General features: G+C 35.6%; 1 protein-coding gene across 1 annotated transcript; it reads left to right on the forward strand.

The window, feature by feature from the left end:
• Positions 1-1,794: 1,794 nt before the first annotated feature.
• Positions 1,795-22,472, forward strand: CENPH (centromere protein H). Its single transcript, XM_051991662.1, has 9 exons — positions 1,795-5,649; positions 7,145-7,200; positions 9,090-9,138; positions 9,839-9,910; positions 11,006-11,062; positions 12,126-12,189; positions 14,951-15,002; positions 17,832-17,995; positions 20,518-22,472. The coding sequence occupies exons 1-9, from the start codon at positions 4,295-4,297 to the stop codon at positions 20,608-20,610; spliced, it is 1,962 nt and encodes a 653-aa protein (XP_051847622.1). The 5' UTR covers positions 1,795-4,294; the 3' UTR covers positions 20,611-22,472.
• The last annotated feature ends 2,348 nt before the right edge of the window (positions 22,473-24,820 follow it).

The following is a 24,820-nucleotide window of genomic DNA, read 5'->3' on the forward strand; positions in this document are numbered from 1 at the left end:
CTTTGAAAGCATCTGTTTCATTTCTTGGCACAGTCGCATTCCATTCTCATACTGTATTTGTTCATCCATTCCCCAGTTAATGAGCATTCCCTCAATTTCTAGAATTTTCCCCCTGCAATAGGAACTGCTATATTTTTATATACATAGGACTTTTTTCTCTTCAGTCTTTTGAGTATAGGCTTGTCATCTTTGCCATTCTGTGAATATGTGGTAAAATCTTGGCACTGTTTTAGTTTGTATTTCTGTAATGTTTTAGATTTCAAAACATGTTTATATAACCTATTCAAATCATTTGACTGTTTGATCAGTTGAAGAATGGCTCTTTTTATAAATTTGAATCAGTTCCTTATGTCTTGGAAATGTGAAACTCTTAAAATGCTTAATTTCTGATTCTGTTTTCATATATGTAAAATAAAAATGATAACTGTAAAGGTACTGTGTACATCAAAGGGTTGTTGTAAGGAAAATGCTTTGTAAACCCAAAAGTGCTATAGAAATGTGAGCACTTTGTATATTCCATAGTGCCTTGTTTGATGCTTAATAAATGTCAAGTGAATGAATTAATGATTTCCTTGTTTACCTAGAATAGAGGGACATACAAATTCATCCAACTGAGGAAATATCAGAAATGTGGTAAATTAATATGCTCAAAGAAATGAGCAAGCATGAAGATCCCCTTATTTGTAAGGAAGAGGAACAATTTCCGTAGATTTGTGTCAAGAACTATATACTGTAATGTGCTGCATTTCAGACACTCCTTTTGGAAAGATTTATGGTAGTTTGTATATTTTAGTATGACTACTGGATTAGGAATTATTGAGGAGATAGCAGCCATCAGCTTTATTTTTCACGAAGTAAGGTGCAGATAATCAAAGTGTTAAGGCTATCAAGACTTTCTAGATAAAGAATTTTCCATTTTCCAAACTCCATATAAAGCTCCATGCCAGAGCTTTTGTCCATCAATCCTAGTATCAATAAAGGTAATTTCAGACATGCAACCCAAGAAGATCTTGGGAGTGAAAGGGTTCAGTTAATGTGTTCTTAGGTTCCCATTTTGACTCATTGTATATGTTCATTTATTCTAATGATGTTATAATAGGGTAGAACCAAATGCTTCTCGAATTCTGCACTTTGCAGCTTCATTCTAAACAATTTTAAAATGGTCTACATCTGTTTTCAAGAATAAAGATGGTGATACTTGTAGGTAGAATTCAGTATAATTTTTTTGTATTTGATTTTTTTATATGTTCAACTAATGGGCAAATAGCCAAATAAAATATAGTGTATCTGTTTCAGGTGGACCTTTGTATGTATTACTCTGTGAGTATGGTTCAACCCTAACAACTATAAAATACTTCAGAACAGGCTCTTCTACTTAAAACTGGTTTCTACACATAGAATTGGCTGACTGATATTCCCTTCCAATTCTTAATCAACAATGAAATAAGTTGGTGCCTTGTAGGACTCTTGTGATCTATTTCCCATTTCTTTATCAGGCAGATTTAAAATTTACCTTTTCTGAGGTATACTGTGTTTTGAAATCTGACATTTCCCCTTTGATAATCTAATCTAAGACTCCAAATTTCCACTATATTATACCTCTGTTTTGCTCTTACATAGTTCCCCTATACTTTAGATAGAATTTGGTTAACACAAAATATTACTAATATATTTTTTCACTTATTTTGCAATAACGCTACAAAAAAACTGCTTTCAGTTCCATGGCAAAGAAAGTGACAAAATATATTTTTAAGATACGGAAGGTTTTAATTTATGAAACAAGAATTTCATAACAGTATAACATCTAAAAATTATACGTTATAAATGTATTATGTAAAGCTTGATATTCATTTTAAATTTGCATTTTATAAGATACTTGGATATTAAGTTTGTTATATATTTTTTCCTTCCCCTATCCTCCCCTAAACATAGTTGCCATTAGACACAAATATATATATTTTTTGTGTTTTTTATTTTAAGATCAAGCTAATTATTAGCAAAATAATATTCCATCATAATCATATACCACCAACAATGAATTAGTGTTCCAGTTTTTTCATATCCCTTCCAATATCAGTCACTCTCCTTCAGTTAGGCAATCTGATAGGTATAAACTGATATCTCACTTGGAATGTTTCAATTGGAAAATACAGAACTTGATAAGAAAATTATCAGGGTCAATTTTTTTTATTCAAATTTTGTTTTCACAAAAATACTGTTAATAAACAAACCTCTAATAACAGAAATAAAATAATTCTGAGGTTTTACTTTTACACTCAGTCAACTGGAACCTGGAAATAGTCAATGTTGAAGGGATTTGGGCACAGTTGGAAATATTAACTGAAACAACTATTCTGGAAAGCAATTTGGAAACTGGCTTAAAAACATTCCACTGCTAGACATATACCTCAAGGAGGTTCTGAATAAAGTGCTTCATGCTATAGAAATATCAGCAATTTGTCAATCTGAAGCTAAAAATAATTGCAAGAAACTACAATAGGATAAAAATTATTGGATGATAAACTGCATATGAGGAGGGACTCTTACATAAATGGTATATCTTTTTCTAAAATATTAAATACTAGAAATATGTTGAATAGAATGAAAAGATCAGTTGTGGTTGGGAAAGGGAGTCCAGGTTCAATGAGTCAGGAAATATTTATCAAGTGTCTACTATAATAAGTCAGGCATTGAGTTCAGTGTTGGGGATACAAAGAGGCAAAACAAAGTTCCTGCCCTCATGCAGAAATGGAGAAAATGAGCAAAGAAATATTTACAAAAAAGCACTATAGAGGAGTAAGGAATTGGAAAAGGCTTCCCATAGGTTGAATTTTTTGGATGTATTCTAAGCAGTCACAGGAATTTGTTTAATCCAAGGGACATCAATAAAGATGGAAAATGCTAAACACTAAAGTAAATTTTGAAATCTATTTTTCTTCTTGTTTTAATCATTTGTTAGTTGCCCTTACATGATGGATTTCAATTTCAAGTGTGTGAAAATATCAAGAAATGCTAATAAGAATAAATATACTCCATTATCCCTTTAGCTTTTTGTCACTGTAACTAACCTAGGGCAATCCTAATTTTTTTAAACCAGGTCTAGTTCCAGAAAGGTAAAGCCAAGTATTAAGTAGGTGAGGTAGATGACAAAGTAGGTAACACTACCCAGTTTTGAGTCAGGAAGGGCTGAGTTCAAATTCAGCCTCAGATACTTCCTGGTTGTATGATCCTAGGAAAGTCACGTAACCCCTATTTGCCGCATCTGAAAAATAATCTGGAAAAGGAAATAGCAAACTGCTGTATCTTTGCCAAGAAAACCCCTAATAGGATCATGAAAAACAAACTATGTAAAAGATATTTGGAAAAAAATGGTTTGAGATTAATGCGATCTTTAAAGGAGGGAAAAATCACAACTAACAAAACTCGAGATTAGCAGAGTAAGGGATGTGGGGAGCAGGGTAGATAAGGAAAAGGAAATCCACATTTATATAACATATCAAACCCTATTTTCCTTATACCAACCCTAGCAAAGCCAATATTATCATCTTATATCAAACTTGGAATTGATGACTTGTGCATGTCTTGAAATCTAGGCTCCTACCCGATTTTCTGACTCTTAACTAAGCCAAGTATTCTATTACATAAGTAGAGCCCCTCCATTGATCAGCTGGACAGAAAGAGTAAATGGAGTTTATGAAACAGATTGTGAAGGTACCCCCAAAATTAACATTTCTATTTTCCACAGTCTTGCTGTGTCCGGTCCATCTGCCTGGTAAAGTAACTCATGGAAAATGGAAATGATAATCTCGAGGATACTTCATGCCTCATACAAGACATAGTAGTGATGGGGTCATTGAAAATTATTCAAATATCTGCTAGATTTCTTTCTTTCTCTACCCTCCCTCCTCCTCCTCTATCCAGGAGATGTGATGTAGAATTTTTAAAAAGAACAAAATCCCACCCGTTAGGGACTGCCTTATGACCTTGGTAAAATCTCTTAAGGGACCCCCAGGATTCTTTCCAGAAATGAATTTATTAATCCCAGTACTTTTTCTACAGCACGAAAAGAGAAAGGGCAAGGGCAAGACTGACAGCGCTAGCTAGGTAAGAGGGCAAGAACAGCAAGTGGTGCTCTGGGAACGCGGAGCCTTGAACTTTGGCCCAAGGTCCGCCCCTAGGCGGCCAGCCCCGCCTCTGTCTCCGCCTCCTGCAACACGTGACCTTACAAGTTCCAAACGCAGCGGAACGCGGGAATCTTGGGTGTTTTCTTCACCGCCTAAGTCCCGGTCCGGGCATGGAAGTGCGGGGCGCCAGGACCCGGCAGAGCACGCGCCGCTCCCACCAGGCTGCAGACGCTGAAGAGAGTGAGGAAAAAGAAGGGGTGCTGGGCGCCCAGCCCCAATTTACCAGTAGCAGCACCCGCCGGAATGCTCCGGAGGAAGAGAAGGAGGTTCCAAGAGCCACGCCTCGCTTCGGCCCCAGGCCCAGGCGGTCTTTGCGCAGCAGGGGTGTGAACGTTCGGGAGGAGGTGGGGGAGGAGAAAAAGGTGGAAGAAGTGGAAGAGAAGCAGCTAGCCGTTCAAAGCGCCACGCCCAGCTCCAGCCTTTACTCTCCCAGGGAGGAGGAAGCACGGAGCGGCCGATCGCTGCGTGCTCTGCGCCGTTCTAGAACACATACCCTGAAGGAGGACGAGGGAGCGCTGACCTCCGAGTCCCGGCGAGTCAAGCGCAGTGGCCCCAGGAGCTCTCGAGGAAAAGAGGAGGAAGTGCGAGGTCGCAGCACCGGCAAGAATGCGCAGCAGGACCAGGAGGAGGTCCGGCCGGATCGCAGCACCGGCACGAATGCGCAGCAGGACCAGGAGGAGGTCCGGCCGGATCGCAGCACCCTCGGCCCCAACTCCCCGGAGGAGGGCGAAGTGGAGGTCCAGGGGACCCGTGCCCCAGGCGCCAAACATAATTTAAACCAGTGTCCCCGGAAGGAGGAGGAAAAGGAAGGAGGGAACAACAGGTCCTTGCGCTCCAAGAGCAGGATCAGTCGGGACTTGATTATGCGAGAGGAAGAAGAGGAAGTCCGGATTCCCAGGCCCCTGCGCCCCAAAAGCGGTACTAGCGGGAACGCTAAAGTTCAGAGTGCTACACCTGTGAACGCCAAAAGTACTACGGGCGGGAACTCGCTGGGGGAAAGGGAGGCAGGGCCGGAGCCGGGCACCACGCCCCGGCCTGGCAGGAGCAGCACCAGCGGAGATGGTAGAGGGCGGGAGGAAGAGAAGCACATACAAGGGACCGGGTTCGGTAGGCCGGTGGCGGCTGCCCCGGCCCTGTCCGCGGCTGGAGGAGAGGACGAGGAAACGCCGCGCATTACAGAGGCTACGCACCGGACGGGAGCTGGGGATAAAGTGCCGGCTGTCGCGTCCGGCCACTTAGGCAAGGAGGTATGGGGAGAGGAGAAGCTGGTGCGGAGATCCCAGCGCCTAACGCCCATCCCTTGCCCGGACGTTGCAGACTCTGCGCCGGACTCCGACGCCCAGCAGACCTTGCCCCCTAACCGGAGCAGACCTGAGTCCCCTCCAGCCGCGTCCTACACCAAAGAGGCTGGAGAAAAAGAAAAGGAGGAGGATGAGGAGTGGAATATGGTTCGGCAGCTGCTCAGGTTCTTAGCCCTTCCCCTTCCAAGTTTAGCTCCACCCCCGGCTCTAAGAACCCAAAATTGAAAGTCGTCGCTGGCTTCTTTTAGACCATGCAAACTCTCACGTTACAAACTAGGAAGCCGCTGAGCTGTCAGGGAGCTAAAAGTAGCCCAGCCCCGGCTAGCCAAGTGGAGGAATTATCTGTTTACAGGCTTCGATTCTCCACCAGTTCATTATTTTCTGATCTGAACCTTGTTAATTTGAGATAATCTACTTAGTGTCTGAAATTCAGGATTTAGGCAGGGCAGTTTCTTGGCCATGAGGGTCCTTCCAAATTTTAATGTTTATCCTTTTCTCCCCTTGCTACCGCTTTACTTAGCTAATTAAGCTGTTTTTTAAGCAAATAGCTCTTTCTTGGGTAAACTATGTTTGGCTACTGGAGAGGTCCCTCCACCTTTTTAAAAGCAATTTCATTGGGAACCAACGGAAAAGTATAAACAGTAAATCCCCTGCTTTTTGAAGGATTGAAATTATGGAGCAGTTTCATACCGCTAGTTAATAATATTTGGTTATTTTCCCTGTCTAAATTTTTATTTTATTTTTTAAATCCTCAAAAAAGGGTTCTTTTATTTGAAAGTACCATCCTCTGTTCACAGAGTGACATGGAGTTAATCATCAAACTTACTCAAACAGCATTTTAAAAATTTGTAACGTTGCCTCAAACCATTTATCTCCAGGACTTTTTTTTTTAATTAAATTAAATTTTTTTTTGGAGGAGTTCGAGGCAATGAGGGGTGGGGAGTTGAGGGGGCTGTTAAGTGATTTGCTCAGAGTCACATGGTTAGGAAATGTTAATTGTCTGAGTTTGGATTTTGAATTCAGGTCCTCCTGACTCTAGGGCTGGTGTTCTATCCACTAGGCCTCCTAGCTGCCCCTCTCCAGGATATTTTAATGATCAAGCAAAGAAATGATAGCCTTGCCAAAAAGAAGCACGGCATTTGAAATTGGTACCATGTTCATGTGACTTCTTCATAAAACTAATTATTTACATAATGATTTCTGTTTTACCTAGTGTGTGTTGAATTATTTAAAAACTTTGAAACAGTCACTTTTAGTTTTGAGTATAGCTTTAAATATCCTAAAGGAGGGGATTTAACTTTTTTGATTGTTCATTCTGTAACTGCCCCCAGCAGTGACCCATTTCTTTGCAGTCAAAGAGCAGCAGGACACAATCCCTTCTCTAAAAATATTGGACATATTCTTGACCTTAAATAGTCATTGACCAGTTTTTTATTGGGTAAACCAATAAATTTAATTCTTTGTACATTTTCATATACTGATTTTTATTTTCCTCTTAACCTGTAGAAAATTTAGAAAGTTTTAGTTATCTTTTCCAAAATTTGACAGATTCCTGTGGAAATATGTGGTAGTGTATTATATTTAGAAGACTATATAATACTATTATATTCCTATAGAAATCACTACCTTATTCTAATAGTGTTTTTCTTCCATTTATAGACTAAAGAATCAAATTAAACAACAACTATTGGAATATAAGGCAGAGGTTGAAGCAAGTAAGTTTTCATTTAACTTTTGTTGTCTTTGGCTTTAATTGCAGAGAGAATAATAGAAAACTGATAAATTGTTTATGTTGTTCAGTTTTGCCTGACTCTTCATGACCCCATTTTTGGTAGAGATAACTGAAATAGTTGGCTGTTTTCATCAACTCATTTTACAGATTAGGAAGCTGATGAAGCCAGGATAAAATGACTTTCCGAGAGACACAGTTAGGAAATGTTTGATGCCAGATTTGAACTCAGCAAAATGAATCTCCCTGATTCCAGGCCTGGCACTCTTATCCACTGTGACACCTCACTGCCAAATTTCACAGAAAATTGTGCGTGTTCAGATATTCATTGCCCAAATTTGTGTGTATCTTTTTTTTCTCTAATAGTGCTACAAAATAAAATTTGGACTCCCTCCTTGACCTTCAAGAACTTTCAGAGTCTGAAAAGTAAAAAAGTACTAGATTTGAGTCAGACCTGTGTTCAAATCTTGGTTCTACTGTTGATTTTTTTGTGTGAACTTGGACAAGGTACATCACTTCTTTCTGCTTCCATTTCCTTAGATGTAAAGTGAGAGGCTTGGACCAATTACATTTTTAAAGCCCTATATAGTAAGCCCTATTAATCTAGTTGTATGAACAAGTTATCCATATAAAATAATGATGTTGTTTCATATTTCATCTTGAGGTGTTGAATATGCTGTAAACAGCATCCGAAGGATTAAGGATTAAAATGAGTGTTATAGATTATAATCATTTTGTGATGTCAGAGGAAATGAGTTCTTGGATATGTAAACTTGGGCAAGTCACCTTACCCCGTCTGCCTCAGTTTCCTCATCCCTAAAATGAGTTGGAGAAACAAATTACAAACCATTGCAGTATCTTTACCAAGAAAACCTCAAATAGGGTCATTGAAATGACAGGACAACAAAACTGTATTCTGAGATTCCCTTTCTGGTTCATCGAAAACTTCTTCCCAGTGACCCCATAAAAAAAGTAACCTCTGATGTTCCTTTCCATACTCTTATAAGGCGATGATAACAAGTGGCCTGATAGCTGAACTTTGTAGGTCTCTTTCTTCTTCTAGACATAATCCCCTTGGATTTCTTTTGTATATATTTTTGTATGTGCTTTTTTCTTTACATAAAATGTAAGGATTGCTTTATTTATGGCTATATTTCTCTAGCACCCAACAATAGTACCTGATACAAAGCGGATACTTAAACTAAATGCTTGTTGCTTATTGGTTATAGAACTTATCCTATCATTTCCCTTCATTTTACTAATGGAAGTTTCTAACTGTAAGGATCTTGGCTGCCTTCTCTGTTACAAATCTAGGTATTACAAATCTAGGTATAATCTATACCAATCCTGTACTTTTTCACAACATTTTCTTTACATTTTAAAAAGATTTATGCATCACAAAATATGATTTCTCTAACTAAAGACAGGTTTAAGGCTAGGAAATGAAGTATTTGAATATCTGTGGGAGTCTTTGATATCAACTATTTAAAAGTGGTTCCTTTATCCTTTTTTTTTTTTTTTTAAATCCTTTTCACCTCTTGATTCTGCAAATTTTCATAATTAAAACTTGAATAACTTACAGGTCCCCTCCATCAAACTTGTTTATAAACCAATGTGTCAGATGTTATAGTATTTAGGGAGCCTGCTAAGTTAGCCTGTTGCAATAATAGTGGTATCTTTATTTTTTCCTTGAGAAAACTAGATTGATAAGTTTCTCATGGCTTTAAGAGTTTTTCCTTTTCTGCCTCTTTAGCTTAAACTAAATTGTACTCAGCTTCTGATGAGAACTGATATTTGTGAAAATCCTTTTTGTTTTGTATGTATGTTCATCTAGAAGCTATATTAGTAACTTTTAAAATATTGCTTATTTTGTAGGTAAAATGAGTCCTACAGAAGAATGTACAGAAGATAACTTAATTCAAAAGTATGTTCTTAATTTCCTTTTGTAGAATGTTACTTGAAGAAATATTTCCTTTCACCTTCCTCATGGTTGTTGTATCTATTAAATGAGATAATAACAAGGAAATTTCTAGGATAGAATTTGGCCATAGTAGGTGCTTAATAAGTACTTATTCCCATCTCCTTCTCGGATGTTAACTTCCATTCACTTTATCTTGAGATTTAATGTCACGGGTGCTTGTTTTCATCCAAAAAACTCTGAATTTACTAAATGTTTATTCTTTTTCTATTCACTTTGCTAAGTACTCTAGATACAAATATAAAAGAGAAAGGGGCTATCCTTGAGGATCTTACATTCTGATAGTGGGGAAACAACATGCCTGGAGAGATAAAACTAAGCAATAGTAAACACTAGTTTGTAATTAGTACAAACCTGTATGAGAAATAAACTTGTTGAAATACTTAAGTTCAGCTCTAAAGAAAGGCTAAGATGTGGAAATTTGTAGAAGTCATAAATATTGTTTCAAAATAATTAGCTGGAAAATATTGTATTCCTTCCATTCCCTTTTATTACAGCATAAAATGGTACATTTTTTCTCATTCGCAGAATGAAATTATTCTCTTGACAGTAATAGTGCATTTGAAACTTTCCAGAAATACAAAATGATTTCCTTCAGCTTTTACAAATAACTTCCATTATTTTTTGTTGTGGTGGTGCTTAATAGGATTGAAGATCTAGAAAGGAAAATGGAAGAAATGAAGATTGAGTTAGAAGCAAAAACTCTAGCTTTAAAAAGGTAATCTGGGGTTCAAAGTTATTAAACAAAATAAAAAATGTTATTGCCTGAATGTATTCATTTGAAGTAATATCTGGGTGGTAGAGTGAATAGAATCCAGAACTTCCGTCAAGAAGACATGAGTTTATTAAATCTGACTTTAAACATTGTAGTTATGTGACCCTGGATAAGTAACAACCTTTATCTCAGTTTCCTCATATGTAAAATTGGGATAATAATATCTCCAAACTCTTCAGGGTTGTTGTAAGAAGCAAATTAAATATATATATTGCTTTGCACTCTCTCTCTCTCATGTATTATATATAAAGTGCTTTGCAAATCTTAAAGTGGTACTAATTTAATAATTGGAAAAGACTTGTCATTCTCAAATAATGAAAATGAACCGGAAATTCATAATAAAGCACCATTTTCTTAAAAATGCAGACCAATTCCTATTTCTATTGAATAGGAACTATTGGAATCTTTTGTGTTATCGGAATTTTATTATATTAAGTTATTGATTTTGCACTGGAGCTTTATCTTGTTTTATTAAACAAAACTAATTGCAGATGTAATCCAATACTGGTCAAAACCCCAATGTAATAGTTTATGGAATTAGAGAAAATTATCAGATTCCTATTGTTGAGTTGATATTGCCAAAGCATAAACTGAGCAGATTTTTCCATGCTGGGAAGTCTTCCAAGGAAGGATAGGCCTAATAATGAACTGTGACTGTCATCTGAAGACTAACCACGGTAAATTTGGAGAGACCTATCAAGGTGTGGGGTATGAAGTGATGAACTTTTTTGGCCATAGCAATTTCTGAAGACCTCCTAGTAAGCTAAATCAGAGCTAGAAAGAAAGTACATATCCTTTGTACTTTAGTAGTAAAAGTATGTTGTAAAAGGATATTTAGTAATAGTAGTAAAAGTATGGTTTAGGAAACAAGATGATCTGTACAGCATCAAAGCTTTTGCCATATGCTTAAATTTACAAAAACAACTACAGAAATATGTGTGGTATTTTCAACTCATAATGCATGATGCTGTTTTCTCTAGTTGATTTGTCCTGAATGTGTTTCTTTGTTATGTAATAAAATATTTTGCATTATTCCAGGATCCAGGTTGCACACGCCCTTGAGAAAAAACTGGAAAAAAAGGATGGTGATTTTGAGTAAGATTTTAAATTTTTCTTGATTTTATGAAGACAGAAATAAACTTGAGTGAAATCTGTCATGTATAGTTTGGTTTTACAGATTATTAAGATAAAATGCCTTTCTTTCATGGTCAACAAGTAGTGGAACTATAAAGTCATGGCAATCAAAGAGATATTTTAGGCATCAAAGAAAAAAACCCACCATTTTTATGGGTTGGTGGTTTTAAGTGTATGACCAGAAAATGAAAATATCTCTGAGGGGCTCAGAGGGTAATAGTGTTATTGGGGAAGGAATAAGAGCAAGGGATAGGGATTACTTTATATATAACTAAAATTAGCAGAAACAACATAGGTTGAAACCTTTTCATGTGTAGCATTGGCAGGGAGTATGAAAGTGTAATTAGAGAGTTGGACTGTATTGGTGAGTAGTGAATTCTAAACTAAATCTGGAGAAGTCTAAAGGTGCTTTTGAAAAGGACTGGATGAAAAAGCAGACAACTTACAGAACAGAATTGGGAAGGATGGGTATAAGAATAGATCTTGGGTAGGATTCATTTGATGGAAGATGAATTTAGTTCCAACATTCATTCTATGAATGAGCATTAAGAAAATATGTAGATCTGGTTGATTCATGTAGCGTATATACACCTTATCGAACAACCTTTGTTTGGCCAAAGTTAAAATTGTCTTCTCTGACTCTTAGAATGGAATAAGGCAGAAGTGATGCCTGGTTTTATTTAAAATCCAGGTTGTCCTTTAGGTTTCAAGTTGATTTCAGGGGAATTTATTATCCCTTTAAATATGGTATTTTTAAAAACTTATTACATTATAAGACTTACATTATTATTTTAGTGACCAACATTTTGTTTCCAGCGCAATATCTCTTAAGATTTTAAGCTAAGTCATGTGTCATCTAGTAACAACTTGGTTTTTTTCATTAAATTTTTGTGGCGCAAAAGTTTATCATAGTAAACATTTGGTTTAATAAACATCAATACATCCCTAACTACCACTTAATTCTTTTGTTAATGAGAAATAAATTTATTGTAATTCACATTTTTTCTTGTTGTTCCTTGTTTAGACCAATCTTGGCAATTATGAAAAGCATTTTAACTGTTAATGGTTCAATCCTGAAAGCACAGCAGGTTTGTGTCTTCCATGCTATATAACTTATCTACTGATAATTTCAAATATCACTTCTTTGCAATGATTCTGCTTTATCTCTAGTCCTTACCTAAACACTAAGCTTAACTAACTATTGTTTTTCCTAAACCAATCCTATCTTTTCCAAATGTTCACACTTCTGTCATTAACAATATAATTATCTGAGCCATTTTGGCTTTTTTTTTTTTTAATTCTTGTCTCTCCTTCATCCCTTATGCCACCTGTTTTTCATTTCTATGAATTCTTTCTCCAATTTAAATCCAAAAATATTGAACAACTTTACACTCTCTGAAGGCTTGGACCATGCTTATCTAAATTTACCTGCCTCAGTGTTCTTTCTGAGGAGAAAGAAATTTCCTAAAGCATACCATCTGATCATACTTTATGTAGTCAAATAAACTTGAAATATGTTAGTATACTGCAGAGTTGGAGTCCCAAACACACAGTTCCTCATGACAGTTAGTGAAAATTTATTAATTCATAATACAAGCAAATTTCTATTACATGGAATTCCTTGGAATACTTAGGTTGTTTTATGATAGTAGAAGTTGATTAAAATGAATGTTTCTATCAATGTATATTTATGAACTGATACCATTGAAATAGCCACAGTCAGAAAACAAACAAACAAACAACATTTAAGATGACTGTAATGGTACATTAAAAATAGAAAGACTTGACTGGTTGATTGATTGGTATAACCATATTCATCTTAACAATTTTTTCTAATTTAAAAAATATATTGAATGTCTTTTGTGTGCAGAATGCTAAGGCAAGTAAATTTAGATGGGCATGGTCTGTGCCTCAGAGAAAAGTTGAGAAGAGGGTGATAATGAGCACTGAGTTGTCTTTAATTTGTATAGATGGTGAATGGTTTTGGTTTTATCAGGATATATTTCTGGTTATAAAGGAAAGAAAGGAGATATAAAAACAAAATGTCTCAATAAAAACATTTTTTTAAAAAATGTTGCAAAGAACCACATTCTCAATCTTAAAAGATGTGAACTAGAATCATTGGTTAGAATTTTTTTGTAGTCCACTTGCTAATTAGCAAATGTTTTGAAACCCAGTTGAAGGGGCAAGTATCATCTATAGATCAAAACCCTTTTCTTTTTGTGTTAGTTTTGATTTGGTTGGATGCTTGACTCTGTGAGTTCTTCTGGTCTTTTAGATCAGTAAAGTATTGGGGGACTAAGTAGGTCCTCCTTTGAAATCTTTGTCCTAAAAACTTATATTTTAATTGTATTTGCTGGATTCAACCAGATTTAGCATTTTCAATTTTCCCATCTGTGTACCTTAAAAATAGATAAGGAAATGAAATCTATGTTTTGCCCATGTAACCACACATATTAATGGTGGCCCCACTAAAACATGAGGATATATGACTTGCCTATGGTCAAATAGCTAATAAGATGAAGTTGAATTTGAACTCGGGTTCTCCAGACCCTTAGAGACAATGTTCTATCCACTGTCACTTAGTTGTACCTCTTGTTTGCATTTTTTATCCAGTATGCTATTACATCTCTACCAAATTAGTTATTTAAAATATTTAATATTCTACCTTTAAGGCGATAAAGTGAAGGGAAAGTGGTAGACATATGCCAAAATGAATGGAAAAACAGTCATTAAAAGCTTACTGTGTAAAGTATCAGGCTGAATTCTGGGAATATAAATTGAAAAGTTATTTCTCTTGAGCTTTCGTTTCTTTTTTTTTTCCTAAACTTAATATTTTATTTTTTTCTACTTATGTATAATGATAGTTTTTAACATTCGTCTTTGTAAGATTTTGAGTTCGAAATTTTTCTCCTTCCCTTCCCTCTTTTCTCCAAGAGAGGAAGCAGCTTCTACGTGTACAATCATGTTAAACATATTTCTACACTGTGTTGTGAAAGAAGACTCAGAACACAAGGGAAAAGCAAAAAATAACCAAAAAGCAAAAATTGTATGCTTTGATTTGCATCCATACTCCATAGTTCTCTTTCTGGATGTGGTCAGCATTTTTCATCATGAATCCCTTGTAGTTGTCTTGGATCATTGCATGGATGAGAAGAAGTTCACATTTCTAATTAGGAAAACAAGTTATAAGAGGGTTAAGGTATAGGTGAGATGGAAAGGTCCTTTAGTCCTTACAGTACAACAGGAAAATAGATAATACTGCATCTTTAATTTCCACTGATAAATAAGTAGTTACTGATGCTAAATCATTTGACATTGCCAAAGACTTGGAGGAGGAGGGAGTAAGAATTTTACTTTGAGTCTGAGATGATTGTGAGAAACAATCGCTAAGCCTAATCTCTATTGGGGTTACTTCTCAGGCTCCCCTCTTTAGCATATCCTCTTCTAAAAGTAAGACTGATGGTCTTTGAAGTCTTGTGTCTATTCTTAAGTTTCTTGAATTCTGAATCCTGGGGTATTACCATGAGGGGAGTAGGTAAGATGAAGTAGCTGCCCTGATGGTGATTTGAAATTTTCTGAATATTCATATTCAGTCATTCATATTTCTAAATCCCTGTTGATTATTTTCAATTTATCCTTCATATATCTTGTTTGTACATAGTTGTTTGCTTTTTGTTTCCCATAATTTTGACTTTTAGACCTTCAAGAGCCAGGACTGTCTTTAAGCTTTGATTCCTCAGCATTTAGCAAGGTGCCTGGCACATAGTAGATATTTTACTCAGTGCTTATGGACTGTGTAGTTTGCTGGAAAAATGCTTATTTCCCATTTTTAAATTTATTTAATAGCTAACTCGGGACCTGGAGGAGAAAATGCTGGAAGTTAAGAAGAAGAGATTAAGTATGTAAAATTCCTATAACTTACTGAAATGAATGTGTGAATTTTGTTGGTATGGTTGGTTATTCTCTTCAGTTATACAGAGAGCAATCCCTCCTGGTTTGTCCATCCTGTGGATTCTTTTTATATCTTTTCCTACTTTTATAACAGGAAACCTCCTCCCTCTCCTTTCTCTCCTTCCTCTTCCTCTCCCCTCTTTGCTCTTCCCTCTCTCCCTCTCCCCCTTTTCCTTTTCCCTTTCTCTTCCCTCTCCCTCCTTTTTCTCTCTCCCCTTCCTTCTTTTACCCCCTTTCTCTTTTTCCCCACTTCTCCCCACCACCCCAATCCTTTTCCTTCCCCTGTCCCTCTCCCTTTTTTTCTCCCTCTCCCTTCTCCCTCTGCTTTTCCTTCATCCTCTCCCTCTCTTTGCCCTTTTATCTCTCTTTCCCTTTCCTCCCCTACTGTTCCCCTCTCCCTTTCTTCTCCACCTCTTTCTGTCTCTCCTTTATCTCAGTGCTACAAAATAAACACAAACTACACTGTCAGTTCATGAAAACAAAGTTAATGGCTATTTTCATATCTTTGCTAATCATACCAAATCAAATATGAGATGTTTAGATGCACAACCACTTAGTTGTTCTGCATTACATTTTGTACCTCGGTCTGCTAATATCTCTGGCTGTCAGACATCCCTAAATTAATGATTAAAATGTTAGCATGTGGAAGAAAATACATGTTCTTTTATTTTTTTTTTCAGAGAGCAAAAATTTAATTTCTTTCCTTCTTCCCTCCCCCCCAGCTTTATACCTGTTCTAAAAAATAAACATACACCCTCTGGTAACCAAATATGCACAGGCAAAGCAAGTTCTTGAATTGTTCATATCCAAAAAAACAGAAGCCTGCAAATTGAATCCTATAATCTCCAAAAAATAAGAGAGATAGAGAGTATATGTCATCATTGTTTCTTTAAAAACTAGTAGGTGGACAGCGAAAGAACTCTGGGAAATGAGTGTGAACCACTACATAGAATTCTAATCCCTCTATTTTTGTCCGCCTGCATTTTTGATTTCCTTCGCAGGCTAATTGTACACTATTTCAAAGTCCGATTCTTCTTGTGCAGCAAAATAACTATATGGAAATGTATACATATATTGTATTTAACATAGATTTTAACATATTTAACATGTATTGATCTACCTGCCATCTTGGGGAGGGGGTAGAGGAAGGAGGGGAAAAATTGGAACAAAAGTTTTTGCAACTGTCAATGCTGAAAAATTACCCATGCATATATCTTGTAAATAAAAAACTATAATAAAAAAAATTTTTAAAAAGGAAAAAATTAGTAGATGGAGACTCTAAATCTTTTAACACATGTTAATACTGACATTTCTAAAGGTCTGGAAGCATTTAGGGCTAGGTCTACTGGGCAGCTGGGTTGAGCCAAAGAACCATTTCTTTTATCCTAGATCAAATGAAATAACATTTGTAAAGCACTTAATAGAATGCCCAGTATATAATATATAGTCTGTTGAAAGCCTTGTGCTTTCACTATTTCTTCCCTTGAAAGTAGCTGTGTCTCTAGCATCATCTGTTTTGTCCCACTGACTCAGAATTTTAAAGATAATACTGAACAGTATATCTGACAACTTCAAGTGCAGAAAGTGAAAAGAGATGCTACAAGTTGAAAGATTGGGCTCCATATCTTTGAAGGTCACATTTACCTCATATTCTTTTCCAGTGGCCCATGTAGCCTATCTTTAGGCTTTTTTCCTCATTTGACCAGTCTATGGTCAAAAGTTTGTTCATGTGTTTCTTTGATGGCATTAGCTTTAGACACTTTTCATCATAGCTTGTATGTGAAATGTTGTACCATGTGCTTCTTCATTCTTACAAAACATTCTTTTGTTGGAGGAAGAAGTTTGGAGTCATTTCAATGATGCACTGTATCAAAAGCATTCAAATTCATTGTTCTCATATTTAACTCTAGGCCCAACTCATCCATTTCCAGTGTCTTTCTAAGACAAATCCTGTCTGTCTATCCCTATGGACAAAGTTCTATATTATTACAGTAATAATAAGTAGCCATCTTCATATTCTTCTACCTATTTAAAAGCTGGAGGTGACTGTTAAAAGTGAAAGATTAAGTGGATTTTTGGCACCTGATTTATAGATTAATATTTTAGAAGTTGTACTGGGGGATGTTTTTATGGAAGAAAAGTTTAAAAGCACTATGAACCTGGATCCAAATCAGCTTTAGAAGGTAAATCACTAGGTAATCAGCAAGTCTTTTGTCACTGAGTCAGTAATTCATGAATGAAAATACCTTAAGAATTGATTATTTGAGAGAACTGTATGAATCTGCCCATATATATTGTATCTAAGATATACTTTAACATGTTTAACCTGTATAAGATTGCCTGCCATCTAGGGGAAGGGGTGGTGGGAAGGAAGGGAAAAGCTGGAATAGAAGTGAGTGCAAGGGACGATGTTGTAAAAATTACCCATGCATATGTTCTATCAATAAAAAACTATAATTAAAAAAAAAAAAAGAATTGTTTGGTGCAGCTTGATGGTGCAGTGGATAGAACATCAGCTCTGAAGTCAAGAGGACCTGAATTAAAATCTAGTTTCAGACACTTAACACTTCCTAGCTATGTGACCCTGGGCAAGCACTTAGCCCCAATTACCTCAGCAAAAAAAAAAAAAAGAATTGCTTGCTTTATTGTTGTTGAAAATTTCCTTTCTCTTGCTTAAAATGTCCCTCAGATTTCAATGTTACAAATGTATCTTTTCATACTTAAAAATTTTGATTTGTTATGTTTTATTGTTTTAATATTTTGTCTTATTTAACAGTGTTTAAAAAAGCTGGAGAAGAAAAAGTACTAGAAATAAAGGCTGAGAATAAAAGGAAAAAAGATGAATCAAGCCTCCTGAACAATAGTCCTTTGATAATTAAAATGAAGAAAAGCCTACAAAAGGAGATAGACACAACTGTCATTATTCAAAATGTTTTTCAGGTAATGTATATATGAATTTGGAGGGCAAAACCAGCCAATTGCTCATGGCATACAGTGTAATTGGTACAGTAATAGAAGGCTCATGGGCCTGAGAGAATGGGAACCTGATCCGGTTCAAGTTTCATCTCAGCTAGTGATGTGCTTTGTGACCTTTGGGACATTTGTGTACTAAAGTTTCTCCATTTTTTAAAATAAAAGGAATGGTCCCTGAGGCCCTTTTACCTCTAAGATTCTCCAACTTAATATTCACTAAGCATTTAATAGAATCACAGAATTTTAGATTTAGTCATATTTTTAAAATAGCATTTCTCCACTATAAAAGACCTGACAAATTGTCATCTTTTTTTCTTGAAGCTTTCAAATGAGAGAAAATTCACTATCCATTGAGACAGCCCATAGCATTTTAAAAATACATATATGATTCAGGAGGAGAGGAATTGGAATGAGAACACTTGGCAAAACTTTATTGCCAAAGTGAGTGGGCCACATGGCATGGGTAACTAATTGGCAATTAGGGCCAGGGAGAAGAAAGCTTATATACCATGATTCTGGTTCTTAGCCATGTTAGGAATACTAAGGCTGCTAAAAGCAATCTTTTCTAGACAGTAGCTTAGCCACCGGGTCTATTAAAAGCAGAGGTAGTCAAAATAGCAATTTGGTTGCCTGTGTTCAAGGAACAGTTTACTGGGCAAGTGTTCTTTTTGTGGGCCCAGAAAGTCTAAACATCCTAATGTTCAACTTGGTTACCTAGTTCAAGGAATAGTTTACTAGGAAAGTGTTTTTGTTATAATTCACAAGCTAGTCTAAGATCCAGTGTGTCCTCTACCCATAAAATGTGAATTTTATCAATTTTCTCTATATGTCCAAGATCTTGTATCCTTGAATTTGCCACTATTCAAAAAAAAAAAAAAAAAAAAAAAAAAACCCAGACCATTTAAGTTACATGTTGTTTTATGTGACCTTGAAATTTCATGGAGGCATATTATAGATTCATTGCATTTTCACTAAGGATATGTTATACAGTGGAATAGCTTCAAAAGTCTCTAACAGAATTATGTCTCCTGAGTTTCATTAGTTTTCTGCTCTTGGTTTAATATCTGAAATAGAAGAATCTGAGGCTCAAAGTTTCCGAGTGTAATGATTTATTTACAAGACTAGCAGTTGCCAAAAATCAGCAGTTGCTCCTCAGTAAATAGAGATAAAGGAATGATTTCTAGAACTTATGTTTATAACAGAAGAAGAATTATAAATTGCCAAAATGTTGAAAAACTTGTTTTGGAAAAATATTTTAACTGGAAAAAGTAGGTCATTTGATTAGTATTTCTTGGTGCTTTACAAATGAAACTTGCTGTTATTGCTAGCATTTGAAGTATGGGCTTGTCATGGGCCTAATGACTTTCTAGAGTCTGACAGTTATTAAATCTGATATTCTCTTGGATTAGGGCCTGTGTCTTATCAACCTCTCTTAGCAAAGTAAGATTACTTAGAAGTCTTGCAATTAGAAGTAAAAGATTAGAAAAGACATATAGATTGACTAATATAGTTTATTAAACAGCTTATAACACAGCAACTAAAATTAATACTAAACATAGCTACTAAAAAAGAGAACCTTATTTCAGGCATTCAAGAAATCCATTTAGACTATAAGAGTTACTTAACCTTCAAAATGAGTCTTTTTTTTTTTTTTTTTATTGGTACAGAGATAAATGTGTACTCCCAATTCTCTATCAAAAAAATTCATTACTAATAAGAGCTTTTTTCATTCTGTTAATTCTTTCACTACACTTCATACTCTGAGCTTTATTTGTTTGTTATTGCCTATCAGTGAATGAGGACTAAAGTTCATTAGTCAGTATCAAAATTATATATATATATATATATATATATATATATATATAATTATAAATAAGAAATAGGTTTTTTTCTTAATTTGGCAAATGTTGGAACTTCATTGTAGGTATAAACTGACCCTGATTTAATAATAGTATTTACAGACTACTTTAAGATTTGTAAATTATCTCACTGATTCTTACATTTATTCTCACTTTATAAGTAAGGAAACTAAGGCTCAGAGAAGGTTAAGTAATTTGTTTAGGATCACATAGCTAATAGTGATAGAATTAGAACTCAGGTCGCTCTTGCTCCAAGTTCAGGACTCTATTCATTGCTCCACCTAATTGTCCGGAAGTTTCTTAATATTCTTTCTTGCTATTCCTCATTAGTGTTTTAAAAAGCAAACAAAAAAAATCTAATCCCAACTGTTTACCTTTTCTTCGGTATTTTAAATTATAAAATAACCATTAACAGGAACAAATACCTATTTGTAAACATCTAAGCTTCCCACAACTATAAGATCCATGACTTCTTTCATCCTCTGTAAATAAATTCAGGCCCTTGAATCAAATTAAGCACAGAGAAAATATGCAGTAAATTTTTTATTATAGTAGAAAGCACTCATATTAAAATGTTAGCATTAGTACTCCAAGAATATTCAACATACCTATTTTTTATTTTCATTGTAGCACATCGTTATGGCAGCAAAGATCGACTGGGCAGCAGATCCAACCTTGAAGGCTCTTATTTTACAGTTTGAAAAAAATTTAAATTTTATTTGAACAATTCTGCTTATTTACATGCAATTAAATAGCAATTTTAAGGAGAAACTATATATATTTTTGGCTCTGTTCAACTATTTCAGACTGTTTAAAACTTTTATTTCAGTAACACTAACTTTTAGAGTCATTCTTTATCAATTATTAAAAATTACATGGTATCACGGAATTCAGAATCTTTGAGTTAGAAGCATCCCTAAAGGTCAAGTCCAACTTCTCATCTAACCTGGGAATCTTCTCTATGATATCTGCAACAGATAGTTATTTAGTCATTGTTTGAACCTTTCCAATGACTAAACACTCACTACCTCATTAGACAAACTACTCTATATCTAAATAATCCTGATGGTTATTCCTTTATCAATTGTTTATTGATTAGTAATTTAGGAAATAGTGGTTATATTCCATTTTAAAAGATGGATTTTTTATGATATTTAAAACTTTAATAAAGTTACAGATTAAATTATAATAGTTTGAATTATTAATTGCATTAATATTTTAAAAATCAATTTTCAAAACGTGCATCTTATAAATTAGTTAATGAGTTATAAATTTAGTTCAGCTCCCTTTTAGATAAAGGGTTTTAATTTTTTAATTTCACTTTTTTTCCCTTTAAAATTTTTTTAATTAGATTTCAATTAATGAAAATGTTTTCTCCTCTCTCCCTGTTAAACCAAACAAAAAATCCCTGTAATAAATGTGCTTGATCAAAAAAAATCCCCACATTGGCCATATCCAAAAATGTCTCCTTTTGCATCTTAAGTCTATTCCTCTGTCAGGACAGTAATAATAATATTAATAGCTAATATTTTTGTAGTGTTTACTATTTGCCAGATACTATGGACAAATATCTTATTTGGTCCTTACAACAAGCCTGGGAGATGAATCCTTTTATCTCAGTTTTACAAGTAAGAAAGCTGAAGCTGATCCAGAAGTAACTTGCCTCAGGTTTATATAGCTAACAGAACCCAAATGGGATGAAACAATTTTTCAGGACAAGACAACTTGGAAGGTTGGCAGGAAAGGTCTATTGCATCAAGGATCAGAAGAGACCCAGCGCAGGCAAGGTCACACAATTGGTCAGTAGGAGATTACAGGGAACCCTGTACTGGCCTTGAGCATGGGATTCTGTTGTATTGCCTTTACTTAGCTCCAGGTGGCAGCCAAGATAAGGAGGATCATTAGCTCACCAGAGCATGTGATCACACGAAAATAGGGACTCTGGTCACAGTTCCAGGACAGAAAAGGGTGCCTGTGATTGCTCACTGACCAGAGTACAGGACAGAAAAGTAGTCAGCACATATCTCCTTAGATCAAACCACGTAAGAACTAAAAATTGATAGATTTCCAGAATTAGCCTACATGACAGGGACCCTCGTAGATACTGTTCTTCCATACCTCATTTTTTGGTGGCATCGTTCTAAATAACTTTAAGACTATCACTGAGAAGTGAGTAGAACCAATAGAATATCATACACAGTAATAAGATAATATGATGATCAACTGTGATGGACTTGGCTCTTTTCAAAAATGAGGCGATTCCTGGCAATTTTAATAGACTTGTGATGGAAAGTGCTATCCGTATCCAGAACTATGGAGAATGTGGATTACAGCATAGTATCGTGACCTTTTGTTGTTGTCGTCGTTTGTTCATTTTTTCTCTTGTTTTTTTCCCTTTTGATTTGATTTTTCTTGTGTAGCATGATGAATATAGAAATATGTTAAGAAGAATTGTACAAATTCTATATATTTTATATTCTGTAATGAATTACTTGCTGCCTAGAGGAGGGAGGGTGGAAAGGGAGGAAGAAAATTTTGGAACTATATTTATTTGAAAAATAAAAAGTTATTATTTTTTAAAAAGACTATATTACTAAACAGTTCTAACCTCTTTGATGCCAGAAGCCTGGGTTAGACAACAATAGAGGGGGGGCTTAGTACAGGTGAAGGTTTTTTTTTTTTTTTTTTTTTTAAGATAAGTCATGAGATGATGATACCATGAAAGACTATAGTAAGTGAATATGGAACAAGTCAAAGACCATAAATTCCAAGTTTTACTACCACCACCTTCTTCAAATAAATGGAATACCAAGTCTTACACATTGTGATGGCATTTCCTAGAGATTTCTTGAAGTGTATTGGTGATAGCAAACAGAAGGAGCACAATGAAGGATGACTTGCCAAGCAATTATCTATTATCTGTAGTGAAGTGCAAAGAAACAATCACCCTTTTATATGCAGTCTCTTCTGATAGCAGATTTGCTTTGAACCAAGACAAGCCCACTAACTGTGCTGTTGGTTGTGAGACTTATGAAGCATCATAAAATTTTTACCCCTACAAAGTCCTCTGCTAGGGGGCTTCTCTTTGGAAATGGGAAGGTTTCTCCTTTACCTTTATCTAGACATTCAGGATTGCTAATCGGCTAACAATCTTCTTTTCATGTGAAGACATTAACCATAGTTACTCAGAACTTCCAGTTAATTGAAGGCAAGGTTCCTCCCAACAGCTTCACGTCCATGATTCTCCAAAGTTCTTTTTCGGGAGTCCAAACTTTCACAGGGGAAAAGAAATCCACCAATGGTCATTTCTCTAGGATGTATGGAGCTCCTAGTTTGGACAAAGACCTTGAGATCCAGACATCTCCAAGAAGTTGATGGAGCATGTCTAGTAAAACTATATCTAAAAGCAGTCTATTATAAGGTAAGTCATCTTAAATATAAGATTCAAAAAAGTGCTGGACTAGAGAGTTCTCCCCCTTCTTTGGGTGGTGCTGATGAGATACTGATAGTTGTTCCTTTCCCAGCCAAACCTCACAGAAATTCTCAATCACTAACTGATAGGCACAGGTATTACATAGCCACTACGTAGTCTACAATTCCATCATCCATCATGTCTAGACAGCAGAAATCAGTAAAGACGAAAGTAGCACCAAAAGAATGTAGACTAGGACATTAAACCACAAACTTTAATCTTTTCCCCAAAATAGAGCTTGTATACTGCCCTTTGCTATGTTACCACACATATAATATAATTCCCCTTATCCCCATGGGCTTTTCTGTATGTTGAGTCACCACATATGCAGTTCCAGCAAGACTTTAGAATCTCCCCATGTTAGTAAATACCTCCTATAACCTCAAAAATCTACATATCAAATTCTTTAAATAATTTTGTCTTGCTTTGTTGGGCAACCCTTACTAAATTCCTAAAAGAAGGCCCTCTCTGAGTGCATGATTCTCAGTTATTCTTAATAAATGCTCTTATTTGATTTGGTGATGACAAGTCCCAAAGTCTTTCAAAGATGACCTCAAAGATCATCTGAATCCCAACAGTGCCATTTATTGAAGATACAGTTTATGAGATGTGTTTGACCCTCTGATCTGGTGATCAGGGGCATAATGGAAATTATTCTTTGAAGATAACTATTACTCTTTCATAGATGGACATTGCAACTCCCATGAAGAACATTGTTGAGCAGAAATAACCTTGTCATCCTTAATATGGTTCATCCCCATCACAATTAAATCACAGCCATAAGTTTAAGCAACCTTATTTTTCCAGAATCAAACTCAGAAATCTTTATGATATCTGCTTCTCTCTGACTACCTACTGGGTATACAGACCCATGCTTCTTTTCACCATTACTGAATTTGCCTGAACATCCACTGTGGCTGGGCTGATCTGCTTATATTTTTCTAATTTGGTTACTCCTCCATATCTGGAGAAGGTAAGGAGGGGAAGCTGATAGCTAAAGCCAGGGACATTACTCAGAGTTTTACCCAGAAAATGGAGTTTCTTGCCTCAGTGCCAACCTTTCATAGGAGAAGGTGTCCATTGTGGAGTAGTATAGATCCAATCTACTAAAGCCTATCATTTTAAAGAATTTTGCTCTTTCTCTTGCTACTTGCCATCAGCAAACCATCTATAGGTGGAATTCATCTTAATGGAGGCAGGTATTCAGAAAGGGACAAAAGATGGTATCCATTCAGGGCCTGTCACTGATTTAATTGACTTAACAAAAACAAATCTGTGAACTCCAAGCCAATGGAACTCTTTAGTTAATGTAGATACACATCCCTTTGTCAAGAAGCCTGACCATTATTGGACATTACCAAGACTCAGATTATCTTGTTTGTGTAGAATCATAGTGAAGATGGAATTCTTTTATCAACCTCTGTGTATCTTTAAACAACTTTTGAGATATTATCTTTAGAC

This window comes from Antechinus flavipes, chromosome 1 (assembly GCF_016432865.1).
Source record: "Antechinus flavipes isolate AdamAnt ecotype Samford, QLD, Australia chromosome 1, AdamAnt_v2, whole genome shotgun sequence".
Classification (NCBI taxonomy): Eukaryota; Metazoa; Chordata; class Mammalia; order Dasyuromorphia; family Dasyuridae; genus Antechinus; species Antechinus flavipes.

Excerpts from the sequence above, each read along its gene's own strand:
- CENPH (XM_051991662.1), top strand. The coding sequence starts at position 4,295 with ATGGAAGTGCGGGGCGCCAGGACCCGGCAGAGCACGCGCCGCTCCCAC. Across the intron at positions 7,201-9,089 it reads TAAGGCAGAGGTTGAAGCAA|GTAAAATGAGTCCTACAGAA; the intron begins GTAAGTTTTCAT and ends CTTATTTTGTAG. Across the intron at positions 17,996-20,517 it reads TTATTCAAAATGTTTTTCAG|CACATCGTTATGGCAGCAAA; the intron begins GTAATGTATATA and ends TTTTCATTGTAG.